Source organism: Takifugu rubripes, chromosome 1, assembly GCF_901000725.2.
Source record: "Takifugu rubripes chromosome 1, fTakRub1.2, whole genome shotgun sequence".
Lineage (NCBI taxonomy): Eukaryota > Metazoa > Chordata > Actinopteri > Tetraodontiformes > Tetraodontidae > Takifugu > Takifugu rubripes.
The window spans coordinates 24,979,894-24,994,532 of record NC_042285.1 but is presented as its reverse complement, the minus strand read 5'-3'; the positions used below and the strand labels follow the sequence as shown (position 1 = coordinate 24,994,532).

General features: G+C 44.7%; 1 protein-coding gene across 3 annotated transcripts in view; it reads right to left on the bottom strand.

Annotated features, from left to right (window-relative positions):
- The window catches only part of tmeff2a (transmembrane protein with EGF-like and two follistatin-like domains 2a), a 64,600-nt gene that overhangs the window by 18,417 nt on the left and 31,544 nt on the right, over positions 1-14,639 (bottom strand). For all 3 annotated transcript variants that reach the window (XM_011612119.2, XM_011612128.2, XM_011612123.2), the window contains exon 4: positions 12,273-12,299. In XM_011612119.2, the coding sequence (XP_011610421.1) occupies positions 12,273-12,299 (27 nt within the window). The remainder of the gene's footprint in view (positions 1-12,272; positions 12,300-14,639) is intronic.

Below are 14,639 nucleotides of genomic sequence, written 5' to 3'. Positions count from 1 at the left end.
AGCTGACAATTAAACTATTAAACCCATCAATCAGAATGACATTATCAACCGGCTGCGGCCTCCGCTGACTGATTCGACAGGCTGAGCTGGGTCGAAGAACAGAAGCCAGCCAAATAATCCATAAACATAATGGACATCAATATTGAATAGATGACAGATGGGCTGACCTACAGAGGCCAGGATTCAATTTCTACTCTTTATTTCATTTTTTTTCCATTCTGGAGGAGACTGTATTGCTTTCACAAAGTCATTTGTCAGCCTTTAAGCCGGTGAGAAGAAGCCAAGCTTCTCAAAAAGGGAGCCGAGGGCGGTTGTTTCAGCGAAGCAAATGACAAAATGAATCAAGCACGCTGAAATAATAGCTGTGATATGAATAACAACGCTATCATGATGCTCTGTAGGCATTGTCATGGAAACCAAATACTCTCCGCCCATCACACCTCCTGCCTTTTTGCAACTGAAGCCAACTTAAAGGGGAGATAAGTGAGCCGACCGATGCCGAGTGCGTTACCCCAAAAACCAAACCCTTTTTGATCCATCCAAATTAAAGATGATGGGTTTTCTGAGAGGACTGAGGTGTATTTTCATTTTTCAAATGTATATTTGATTGATTTTGTCTGAAATTTTCTCTTTTGGAGTGGACGGAGAACCTAAATCGCAGCAATCTGTTGGATGGATCAGGGTCTCTTATTAAAGCGCATAAAAATAAAGTTTTTCTTGCTGGATTTAAGTCAATATTTGGGTCCCGACTCTGGGAAATTTCATTGTTTTATTCAACTTTTGTTTTCTCTGTGCGTCACAAACAAGGTAGCCGGGGCAGAGACTTTGCAGCTCTTAGCAAATCCGTGGCCAAGGTCCACAGCCGGGTCGGAACCTTTTCTGAATGGATTAAAAGGAGAATTATGGCTTTAAAAGTTCATCTTCCCGGGGTTTGAGAGGATTAGACCGTACATTCATTCGCGCCTGAAAGGTTCACTGACTTTCTTTCAATCCTGTCACCTATCTGCAGCTAGACGGAGCTTTGGAAAAGTGCATTTGAGATGTTTAATAAACTTTGAAAGTTGTGGCCTGTGGACTGCCTCCACTTGATAAAAAAGGGTGGGAGCAGAAAGTTAGTTTTGATTAGATTTTCAAAGAATTTGAAATGATGCTGGCTGTTTTGATGCCATAGCAACAAGAGGGGAGCGTTTCATTTGGGACGTTGTTTGTGCTTCATCACATGGTTTATAAGTCAACATTAAAAAAAACCTTGTATAATGTGTTCTATTGCATTAAAGTCTGCGCAGTTGTGATCTGAGCTCACATCTTTTCATCATTATTTTAGACGTCTCATTGTTGTCACCCTGCACAGTAACTCTAAATTGTTCTTTCCGTATAACAAGTCAACTTTATTGGACACTGAATTAATTCATCTTAGTTCCCAGAAGCCGCCAGACTTCTCTAACCTTGATGTATTTATGCTCCAAATCCCAGACTGGAGAAAATACAGAAACAGTGCGGCTGTTTCTCAAAAACTGTCCATTAAAGAATATCCTATCACGTCGAGGACGTGGCTGAGATGCATCCTGACTATCTTTCTTCATCTAATTCTTTTCATTACTATTAAATCCGACCACAAACGCCACCTTAAACATGGATTACTGTCACCATTATAATGTACGTTTTAAAGAAATGTAGCCTGGAACAGATGGAAGCCGATGAGCCTCAGCTGACTTGTTATATTTCGGATGCTAAAGGGGTTTTTACTTGTCTTGACTGCTGAATCAACATCAGTCTTGCGCACATTTCCATGTAAACGCTGCAGTATGTCTGTGCACAGCAGGCCTACAAAATCCTTAAAGCAATTTATGGTTTCTGTATCAGTTGGATCTGGTGATGCGGCTGAAATATGAAAATATCACTTTGCGTGTGCCAGAGTCCCTGCAGCAGATTACTGTTTAATGAAAGACTTTAAGAGCACTTTAGTGATTGCGGGCATTTCAAAGCCTGTCGTCAGAGACGAAAAAATAAAATAAAAAGGTCCCAACATCTGCTCGTTAAAAAATTAAAGCAGGCTCCTCCGTCCCCAAAATGCCTTTGTTGCCGGCTCTGCATTGCGCCGGATCGGACTTGAGCCTAATCTCGTAGCTCACATTTCGCCCACGTGGGACGACGTATTAGGATTTTACATCAGGCTGATATCAGAAGCAGCTGGAAATAACAGACGCTGCAGAAAGTTGCTGCTAAAAAGCTTCGACGCTCACGTCAGGCTCCCTGAGCCAGGCCGTGATTTCGAGAGCTCCGTTTTCATTACGCTCCTTATTGCTCAGAGCCATTCAGAACGACTTCCATTACATAAAGTATTTGTTTTTCAGAATACTCCAGGAAACCTTATGCAAAACACTTACTTTCAGGCTGCAGGGGAGAAGGCTTCTAGAGTATTAGGCAGCAGAGCTGCAGTTTTACTCAGAAATTGTAAAAAGGGATGATTTAAATCATCTGTTACTATGGTAATACAACGCTAATGCTCTGCTGTAAAGAAATATTTCAGCTTCTTGTGCAAAGGAAAAAGCTCAGTCTTCCTGAGCAAAAGGAGTTCCTTTGACAAAGCAACAGGGACGTCTGGGGAGATATCAGGTTTTTGTATCTTCGGGTTTGACGCAAAGCAGATTTCCATGATGAAACCTCGTCTGAAAATCTATGCTGCCGTGAAAGCACAAATCGAGTTAATCACCTGACACGTACGGAGTCCGGGGCTGCGCGGCCTGAAACATTACAGACATTTCAATTCTGTCCTCTGCAATGAGCATCAACACAGGCGGAGAGGTAATCAGTTTCAGTATAATTGCCCAAAAATGAGCTTCCTGGCTGCAATCATTCCACATGGGAGTCAAAGTAAGCATTCGTGCTGACAAGACTGGAGACTGTTTACTCTCGCAAGATGAACGTTTATTACAATTGATTTCTGTTGTTTGCAGACGTGCCATATTTATACACTTTAATGATGTGAATTCATCACAGTTTATCACGACAGTTTCTAACCAAGCGGTCCTGCAAAAACCCCAGAAGTTGTGTCTCCAGCAACAGTGAAGTGATGGAATATTCCACTTCTTTCAAAAATGAAGCACTAATTAAGCGTTTGAACATTGTTTGGAACGTTCTGTAGACGTGAAAATGTAAACGTTCAGCAGTGCAGTCAAAAACGAGTGCTCGAACAAATTTCAGAGGGGGATATTGTCTAAAAAAGGGCAAATTTCTGAACTTAGTGATAATAAATAACTGTTGACTCTCTTCCAATACTACATCTAATACCCCGCCTACGAAGAACTTTTTGAATATGTGACTCTCACCCAGCTTTACTTCACATCAGAAAGCACAGTTTTATTAAAAATGAGGTGCGTATTCCAGTATAACTCCTATGTCCTTGGGCAACTTCAAATTTTAGTGATTACTGCTCCCTGACGCCCTCGTTGTCCCAATCACCTGCTCGGAAAATCTTTAGAAATGTCATCTTCTTGCCCCCAGCAAATCTGCCCCATCTCTGTCAGCGTGGGAGCCTCACAGAGCCACGTCTAATCTCAGCGCTGAGCCCACAGGGGCAAATCGCACATGTTGGAATGCTGGAGAGAAGACGTGGACAGCCGGGCGGCTCAAGACGGTGGCAGGTTTTGCTCTGGGGAGTGAGGGAGGAAGAGGGAAAAACCACAAGCTAATGGCTAATCCTGTGTGCACAAGATCACCAGAGAGGATTGGCCTGGGCTAAAGAGAGAGCGACAGGGGATAGAGGATTGGGGATCAGACCAGACGAGAGCAAAGGAACTGCTGAAATGGGATACTGAGTAAAGCCGTAGCAGGGTGTGGGAAGAGAGCTGAGCGAGGGCGGAGAAGGAACCACGAGAGGTTGGTGGTCACCGTCTGAAGGAAAGAGATTATTGGCCTGACTGATTACTGGATCTGACATTATCGGTAAATGCGATTTATTTTCCAATCTAAATGGTGGTAAAACACATTTGTGTCTTTCAGTGATACTTTTTTACTTCCCTTTCATCAGCATGATGCAAAACGCCTCATTACAGCAGCTCCAGCTGAGCTGTTCCTCTAAAATGCCAGATTGAAGTCCTTTTCCACAGCGCCCGCACACGTCTTCCATGACAGGGAGGAATAAACAAATGAGCTGTGATGCGGCATAAAGCACCACTGTTTCCTCCATTTTGTTTGGTCCTCTCCTCTTTAGTTCCTCTAGAGGAACCAGGACCCCGAGAGGTCTTCAGCTCCAGTTATTTCCTGTTCCACCGATACACAGGAGCTAGTTTTCTTCACAGGACTTTGTTGATTCGAGTTATGTTCACTAATCGATCGTGTGGAAACTGCATTGACGGCAGCATTTGCAGAGTTGGGAAAACACACACACACACACACACACACACACACACACACACACACACACACACACACACACACACACACACACACACACACACACACACAAACAGAGCAACATTTCTAACTATGAGAAACTCAGACTGTGAAGTTTATTGCTGTAGAATATTAGTTCATGCACGGCAACCTCAAAGGAACCGGAGATTCGTGTTAATTCAAATCCAACTGATTTTACATCTCTGAATCTCTTTAAACCTCAGCAAGAAAAAAAAAAAAAATCTTCAGCTGCCTTCAGTTGATCGTGCAGCACTTTCTCCAGTGGAAGAAATTTCAGAGGGTGAATAAACAAGCCCGCCGTTAGCTCCTTTCGCACCAGTGCGCGCGTTCGCTCCTCTGTACGACTCTGCCTTCTTGAAATGTAAACAAACTGCCAGCCTCATCGGGCGTTCCCAGAGCAGAAACTAGAAGTTCAACTCTGAGAGCACAAAGCCTTTAGAGCGCCCCCACCCCACCGACACAAACTAAGCATCATGGGGGATTTGGACGATCCTCCGGAGATGAGGGTTGGAGCCCACAAATAAACAGCCTTCAGATGTTTACACATGGAGCGCAACACTCCCTCCAGAGAGGCAGACGGAAACTCATTTGCACTGTCAATGAGAAGAATCAGAAGTCTCTGCGTTTGCTTTATGGTGATTCCGTCTGTATTTAGGTGAAGAGGGAAATATCACGGATACAAAGAGAAAGCAAAACACTCCATAGAAGCAAAACATGGTGGAAATGTTGCATCTGGGATCTGCTGCCAGTGTCCCGGCCCATAAAGGCCGCTTTAAGGGATCTCTCCAAGGTTCCCTGCTCTCTCCCAGTCCTCATCACAGGAACACCCTCCTGTTTGGGACCAGGGCCCTCAGGTTTGCTGAAGCCGCCACTCCAGGTCCAAATGCTGCAGCTCCGTTCTTTATGGAGGATCGACTATTTTTATTGGCTAAAGGACACGTGGAACCTAGAACCTGATCAAGGAACCAATCTAAATGATGTCATTCCACCACAGAAGGATTGAATGAACAAATAAATACAGAGTCTAATCCTTGTACATTTTCTTCTTAATATTATTAATCATACAGTGGGAGAATGAACCAACTGCTTGAGAGGCCAACATGTCCAAACGACTCCTAAATGTTTCCACGCGTACAATCAGTATGTCTGAAATATTCATCCGTGGCAGCCCCCTGTACTATCAGCACTGCCTGTCCGATTCATGTTCTATTTTTGGTTTGCCCTGTCTTCCCTTCGTTCTCTCCCTTCTCGGGAACCAGATTTATTCCTGTTCAGTTGTTCTTATTTTGCTGTGGTTTTAGAATTCTTGTGTTCTCTTCTGCGGCTCGGTCAGCTGTGATTATTTGGCCTCCCGTCTCCTCCTGGCGCCTCTGCCACGTTCTGTTTATGGCGCGCGTTTCTCTGCGTTCCTCTGGGGTTTTTGGTGTTTTTTCTGAATTTTTGGAATTCCATCTTCTCCACCTCATCTGCAAAAGAACTGAGAAACACGGCAAGAAAGGATGCACGTGTTTAAAGTGCACGTGGCTGTATTTGCATTGTGACTCCCAGGCTTACTGCAGGTCGGCCTGTGCCCTTGTCATAATTCCTTAATATCGGTTTTCATTTCTTTATAATCGAACAAATATTCCTTCTTCACCACAATGGTTGTATCGTGAGCCGGCGTGCACACAGAAGGCGGAGATGATGAGTTCCTGAGACGTGATGGATCCTCATATTTGTTTTATTATCCACTCCATGTTGCAACAGTACAAGAAGCTGCTGCTGTCTGAGCGCAGTGCATTTTCACTTAAGTCAGATATGAAGATCAACATCTGCTGACTGTTAGTTTTCAATCTGGAGTCGTTTCCCTGCCTCTCCCACGCTCACACTTCAATTCCTCCGTGAAGGAGACACCTTATTCCCTATTCCCTCTCCTAATACTGGTGAAATCCTGCTATTACAGAAAAAAAATCCCCCCATCTCTCCATCCTCGATATCTGCCCATTGCTCCATTTCCCGATACGGCACAATTTTAGCCCTCTGCTATCGCTCGTTCCCATTCTATTATTTTCAGGATAACCAAAAATATATGACAATAAACCCTGAGAGCGAGGGCTGGCCCACAGGTGACCCCCGTTTTTCTCATCAACCTCTGTCCTACTTCTCAGCCCCCTCGCCACTGATTGATCTGATGCATGCCTTCCACGTGGCAGACGTGGCGAGGACCTCGCCACTACCTCCGCCCGCCCCAGCTCATCTCATTTAGGGCTCCAGCTGAACACACGCAGGCAAAAGGAATTTGAATAATAATTTCAGACCGGAGTGATTGGATACAATCCCGGGGAGAGGTGATGGAAATGCAAAAGCAGCAGAGGTGAGAGATGAAAAGTATGCATCAAGGGATATAAAGACTTGGCTTCTATCTCATTTGCACATCCCACCCCTCCTGATATTGCACAACCCCCGCGCCAAAGTAAAGTCTGGATAACGGAGACTTTCCGGAGTCGAGTGCGTTCCTTCTGCTGTTCGTCAGACGTGCTGTTGTACGCTTCTGTCAATGCAGCTTAGGCAGAAGAGCAAACCTCTCACTTTCATTAGCGTGAATGCGAGGCGTTCTCAACGGGATCTCAACGGTTTTGAATTTAACTTGAACGTGTGCTGACATGGAACCACTTTTTCCAGGCTCCCGCAGCCATAACTAAACTTGAGCGGCTGTACCTGAAGGTTACACAATCATTACCAGTGGGAATCCTGCGGAATGTTATTATAGAATGAACCTAATTTCCTGCTGCGCCGCTCATAAAGGCCTGTATTGTAGTACATCCAATCACCACTCAGACTAACACGCTGTTAAATACACCAAACAGAATCAGTAATTCAAAATCCCGACACCCCCAGCTGATAAATTATAGTCAAAGCTTAAATGTACAGGTACAACCAAGACTATTCTCAGTATGACATTCTGTGAGTACGCAGTGACCTAATGAAAGATAAATATTGTTCAATGGCTTGAGGATTTGGCAGTTTTATGGGGTGTACAGCACATTTTCTCTGTGAAGAAACTAACTGGAATAATCCCTGTTGTTCTGTGTTGAAAAGTTTTGGAACCTAAACACACCACAGATGGAGGAGAGAGAGTTTAGAATCATATATATTAAAAATAAAGCCGCTAAAGCTGGAGATGAGGGATGGGTTTCAATAATGTAATGAAATAAAAAAAAGACTAGGGCAAATGTTTAAGCCAAAGAAGAGACTAGAAGAAGAAAAGAATACGAAGAAGGATGATCGAGAAACCAAAGCAGGCTCAACATCAACCACAAAACACATGAGGATCATTCCAGGGATGACACTTCTCCCAACCTTTAAGACAACTTGATCGATTACGGGACTGAAGCCCCCTGAATCGGGACTGGTCACCGTGGTAACGAGAGCCCAGCCGGCCAATTTACCTGAATAAACCCCCATCCTGGCTACGTCTGCTGGTCTCCATCGCAGCCCACAGCCATCAGGTCATCTCCTGGTCTCACTGGGCGCCAAAAGATCGAGATACAGCGAAGGACACTAGAAGGCGGATCAATCACCATTACCTTCAGCTGATCTAATAGTGGACTAATAAGCTTTTGATTGAACACGCTGCTTCAAAATATTCCGGGAGTCAATAAGAAAGAGCTCCACGCTGTCCAGGGGAGATCAATTGAAATTGGATTCATAATTGCTGCATAGGAGGACCGTGTCCTTAAATCACATTAATGATTTAAATCACATTGTAGCTCTGATCATTAGATAAATTACCACAATCAGGCAAATGTATTTTAATTAAGCCCAATACGGTGCTTATCTTCTCATTAGTCAACACAAAGAAAGGTCCACGTGGAACGAACGGAGATTGTATTTCAGATAGAAGGGTTCATGCCGACACTTGAAAAGGCTAGAAGACGTTTGGCCTTCCCATTGCTGGCCGTCACAAGGCTTTTCTAAGCGGAGAAATACCTCCGCGACGTTACAGGACACCGTTCTGACCTTGACGGAGCACTTAATTTAGACAGGAGAAACGAGGTCAGTTTCGCTGCAGAGCACCGCCGACATCTCTGACTTTCAAATATGCTGGACGGCTCTGCGGACACCGAATCCTGCACTGAAGGGGCTGCAAAGGCAAAACAAAGTCGGATGTTGGCACCATCTGAGAGTGAATAATTGATCCTGTGGCTAGCTGGATGGTTGGACGATGGTCGCTGGCTCAGCTGACGCTGGAAAAGAGACTCGACACACTTTTAAAGTCTCTAGCTTGCAAATCAACCCTCTGCCAGGGCGTTCGGTGATGTTTGTTTTATGGGAGCTGCATTTCCACCAAGCTGCGCGCTTCCCTCAGTTTGCTGCGGGTTTGCTGCATTTCCCTCATAAAACAAAGGAACGTGGCAGCCATATATGGTGCGACACAGGAGGAGCAGGGGAACCGTGGCCCGCGTGAGGATCGTCTCGCTCTGAGCCAAGTCTGCGAGGCTGCGCTGAACTGAGCTGCACCGCTTCCTGGAAGCCTTGGGATAAAGTACCAACATGTAGCCCAGGTGATACCTGGTGATCGGGAGCCTCGACAGAATCAATCAACCAGCAAGTCATCAAATTTAACGCCAACAAGCTCTGGTCTCCGTCGGCTGGGCGGTTGTTGCTTCTGGCGATGGATGATGTCATCGGTTCAAGATGGCGGTTGGGCTTTAGTGCAGCGGCAAGTGGTGACGCATCGGCCGTCTTTATCAACGTCAGCGATCGAGAGCGTTTCGACCAGACCGCCGTTTCTCAGCAATCCATTTAGTCAAAGCTTAGCGGCTCTGCCTGGACCACCAGGACTCACTGGCATCGCCAGAGGCTGGTCCTTTAGCTCGTCACACCCTTTGACAGATTTTGGACATTTTCTTCACCTCCAGCGTGTCTGACGTGTTTTCCATAGATGTGTTTTCCATAGATGTGTTTTCCATAGATGTGGCCGTAGCTGTAAACCTAAGCAGGCTTTGAGGCTCCACGTGTCCTCTGTTCCTTTGTGGAACCCATGAAAGCAATTCAATTGCTCCTTTGTGAAATTTGATTTAGATAAATGTCTGATTCTGGCTAAAGGGGCTGAACTCGTGTTTTGAGGGTATGTCTGCACAACTCACTCACTCACTCACTCACTCACTCACTGTTCACCTACTCATCTAACGGAGCTTTACGTGTGCAGAATTATCTTCTATTTACAGACCATTTGCTTCCCACCCGGCAGCTCGCCGTCAGCTTGCCTTCTATGACCTCCTCCTTTCACCTTCTCCCCTCCTCATAAACCACCTGCTCCTCTCCTCTTCCTCCACCAGCTTCCCTCTTGCACCATCTCTCCATCTGTTTTGACCTTTGCTGTGATTCTATCTATAGCGTGTTTACCTCCCCCTCCCCCTCTTGTCCTTGCCCTCCTCTCTTGCACCTCACTCCTCGACCGTGCAGGTGCCCTCTCTGCCCCCCGCGGCTATTGTTTCCTTAATTGTCTCCCCGAATGATCAATTTGTCACATTTCGCCGACAGTTTGCGAACAAGGAAGCTTCTCCAGCTCCAGCTTTACAGCACTCAGAGGTCTCAGGAGGTGAGTGTAGATAATGAAGAGAGAAGAAAGGTTGTCACCTGGTTTAGAGGGTGAGATGACCAAATCTAGCGCGGCGATGACATCATCATTCCATACCAGACGCAGCAGTTTTAAACTCAATTATCGTGAAATTATAAAACATATGTCCTTTGGATTATGTGAAGTCTCAGGTGCAGATGAAAATCAAAGAAAGGAAATGCTTATCTCTTTAAATTCTGCTTCCAGATGCCCCTTTTTAGCTTCACACAGCTGTGTTTGTACAGCGTTTTGGCCCTGGTGGAGATCTACAACCTGCAATTGTGCAAGAGCACCTTGATCTGGTCTGGGCTTCTTCACTGGACTTTGATGCTAATTAGGTAAAAATCTGCTGTCTTTATTCAAGGTTCTTCCCCGAGAAGGCGGAATTTGTAAAGAAGGTTTGTGAGCAGCAGGCCTGAGATGCTCTCGGGGCGCCCAGCTGAACCCGACGTTCGGAGCAAAAGCTAATGCAACATAAAGGAATGCTGAGGTCAGCTTCACAGCCCACATGTGATGCTCGTATGCGACTGTGTCTTTATTCTTATTTATAAATAAAGGTCACAAAGTACAGTTTGAACTGGTTCAGAAGCGTCACTTTTGAACTCGTGTGAACTGGCGGTTTATGTAAAAACGTATGCTTAGTTCCTGCTTCTCCTCACTCGTCTCCTCCGACTCACTCAGCTGTGGTTCCTTCGTGACTGTTATCTATTTTGTGGCGTTCCTCCTGCCGTTCCCCTTTTCTTTTTGTTTTTTTTTGGTCTCCCTCGCCTCCCTCTCCATCCCTGTCTCGCCCCTCTCTCTGGTCGACCTAGCAGCAGTTTCATTTCCGCTCATTCTCCCGTCATTTTTATTTTGTGGCCGACTAATCTCCTTTTCAATCTCTCCGTCATGCGTGTGCGCCGACGATCCACGCGTGAGACTTAATGGGGGGGGGTGAGGAAACACAACAACACACGTGTGTGTTTGTGTACAGATGTGACTTATGAATGGATTGTGTCATCTATTGTGTTTGTGCAGAAGCTCATTAGTCAATTAGGGAACAGATTAGAGTCGTAATTGAGTGACATTATGAATATCGGCTGGAGGTTTTAGATGATTATTTAGGTCATTCATAGAAAAACCACCCACAGCCCTGAGCTCTACGCCGTCGTGAAATCAATGCACGCACATTCGACGCCCACTCAGGGCACAGTGATCCACTCTGTTGTCCACGAGGCAAAGACTGGAAGAATCCATTCAGGAGGACAAGGGAGCGTGTTCGGCGTAACAGGACTTCTGCTTTAATTTACGGTCCTGTAATGTCTGCATGTTTCGGCTTTCAAGGTAGGTTGTGAAGGCAAATGCTAATTACTCGGCTTTGTGCAGGCCATGCTTTTAACTTTTATTTTAATGTTGTGTTACCTGCCATGTTTGACAGCAAGTTCTGAAGCAAGAACAATACTTCCAAAGGTTAGCCTTGTAGGATGATTATGAGCCTTCTATGACAACAGTGTTAGCAAAGACAGGCAGCCACATTAGTGCTCACATTAGAACTTCTCTGCTTTTAAATGCCCCTATCCTCAGGGCAATGCAACCAAAACAGTCTTCTAAAACACGCCAAAGCACTCTACATATTTATGAGGACCATTAGGTGACACGTGAAAACCATTAGCATGTAGGGAACATTAGCGCTGGCAGTTCATAACTGCGTAATAACAGAGCATCCTGTGAAATTCTGAAGCTAACATTGTGCTGAAAAGATAATCGTCATCCGAAAATGTTGATTCAAAAGCATTATTTGACAAAAGTTTTAAACTAAATAGTTTGAGTAAAGCTCGAGTTTGCGAGGAAAATACACAAGGAAACCAAGCCTTTGCCTTCTGTTGTGAATATTTCACATTTTTCTTTGCATTCTATGCCAGCATCTGACTCTGAATATAAAACTCAGCCGTCTAAGCTTGAAATTTAAAGTAAAAAAATCAGTTCCCTTATTCTTCGTTCTCCTCTAATCAATGAGCTGCCCTATTTAAACAAATACACTGCAACACGGCGTTTTTAAAGGGAATGACAGTGACCTAATTGTCTATTCCATTCAGTTTTCCCAGGATGCACCTCTTCACTAAAACACAAAGACAGAAAGCCACCTTCTACTCGGACCACTGTAGACCTGAGCTGCACTCAGTCGCACAAAAAGAGGCCCTGCCGGGTGCAGGAGATTGCATTGAACACACAGCGAGCGTGGACTTAAAACAGAGGAAGCTGTGAGGGACCTTACCGTCGTCTCCTGATCCTGACCCAGCATCTGCAGGAGGAGAACAAACAGTTATTAACCAGAGGCTTACACCGCCTGATAATAGCTAGATATGAGCGTGCATGTGCATATATGAGTGTGTGTCAAGGCCAGTGTGAGGATTTCAGCCGCTGAAGAGAAACAGAAACAGGGGGATAAGAAGGAGGTGATGCTCTGAGTGCCCCGAGGCCTTGAGCTCCCCCGACCGGAACCTCCAGCAGGGCTGTGGGAAGGCACTCCAGTTGATTCCATTTGTGGATCTGTTTGCGTGTGACGCCGGCTTTCCCTACAGATCAGCGCGGATCTCCCTGAAGGGAACTCGCTGAACTGTTTAGCCACACAGCTGCGGAAGGGTAGCCGCAAACATTTGGGGACGCGGGCTTCACGTAACTGGTGAGTGACCCCTCTGGCTGGGAACACTGGAGGATCGTCGAGGCGGAGAAGCTCAACTCCACACAACCACACGTTAGCCGAGACGCTTCCTCCGTGATCAAAGGTCACGCCTGATAGGTTATTGGCGAAAGCTTCGTGCACATTTGTGACAGGAAAATAGTGAATTATGATTGTACAAACATTTGAAATTTGAAAACAAAATTTAATTTGATGACAAAGTGTTTTGCAAAGTTTCAGGTTAGAACAAATATTTCCTTTCCCCTGAATTTTATTTACTATGTCTATTTCAAAGCGAGTGATATTTTGCTATAACTCAGTTTAGGGACCGTCGCTAAATTATCATTGGATTATGATTCGTTTTTGTCTTTTTTTAAATCAAGGATTTCCATTCATCCTATGCAGTAGTGAATTAAAATCTATTAAAGTGGTTGTAGTTTTTGCTCCTTTGCTATTCAGATGTGATGAAACAACCATTTTCTTAAAATACAGATTAGTAGACCTACAGAAGTCCTATATTAGACTTTACTGCTTCCGTTTTCTTCTATCAGCTGGGTGTGCTTATATTTGCTTTTAGGACTTCCATAAGTCCACAAATGTTTGGCTTCAGCCATTTTTAATTGGCTGAAAAGTAAAAAGGGTAAATTATTCATCAAGGCTGCTTGATTGCGAGTCCTTTTAATGGTTTGCCCTATCACAAATATTAGCATCACAATAATATTAGCATCCATATAATATTAGCGTGAGATTGTCTCTGCATGCTGATCAGCATGTTAACTACTGAAAAAAACACTTCAAAAGTGACCTATAAGAGGCAAAGTCCTGAATAAAATGCATGTTATACTATCGTACTATATGTAGCAAGGCTAACTGTGAGAAACAGGTCAAAAGTAGGTAAAAATGAAGCAATCAGATGGTGAATGTTGGGCAAAACCCTTTAGTGTCTCTAGTCTCCTCTGTCTTATCTCCTTTTAAATGCTTTAAAGAGCCATTACAGTGTCCTTGGACCACGTGGGACACTGGATGTGCACTGGTTTGTGAGGCAGCTCAGCTTGAAGGATCAGGCTGAAGTCAGAGGGGGTTTGAGGAGGATCAATAAAAATCTTTAGCGCCTGTGCAAGGGCAAAGGTTTGAAGAGAGAAATACTGGCATTAAAAAAAAAATGGAAAGGCAGATAAGGCTTATTTTTCTGCTGCTTTTGTACCAAATGAAGGGTCCCAAAGAGGAGTTTCAAAGAAGAGCGCCAAGAGGGAGAAAATGGCAGAAGATGATTGAATTTTCTTTTCTTCTGGAACAAATGATGAAAATAAAGCAAACTATTCTTCTGAGGCCACCTGAGGCTCCAATAAAACACTGCAACCCTGACTCACACACACTCACACACACAGACACCTTTTCTTAACATCTTAAAAACAAGGTGCGTTAGAGGATCATTAAAGATCTGAGCACCTACTCTGACACAGAGGTGTTGCTGTTTATTCTTTGGCTCTTTCTAAGTTAAACTTCAACCAGGCCCAAAGACAGGCACAATCATGGTTAATGTTGTCAGATTAAATCACAGCTCACACTGAGTGATTATTCATCTTTAAGTATTAAATCTGTGCATCGTGCGTTAAACTGGTAAATAAAAGGCTACATGAAACATACCAGGAGTCAGATTTAAGCCTTTTTTCAAGAAACTTTCAACCATCCTACTATCAAGACCATGGAATCAACAATCTCCATCAATAGTACAGCAGGGCTGAGCGCCCAGAGGAAGCACACGCATGCAAACCGCTCTGGGAGCTGAGCCCAGGTGAGGGTTACCACCCACCCGGTTATTTATTTAGAAGATAAACCGCGGTGACACTAGTCTACTGGTTTCAATTTAGTGACCGGTCGACTGAAGTGTGCGCACGTTGAATAATAAGGCAAACATATGGCTCCTGTCGTCTGTCGCCGCTCAGGAACTGCAGAGCGGCA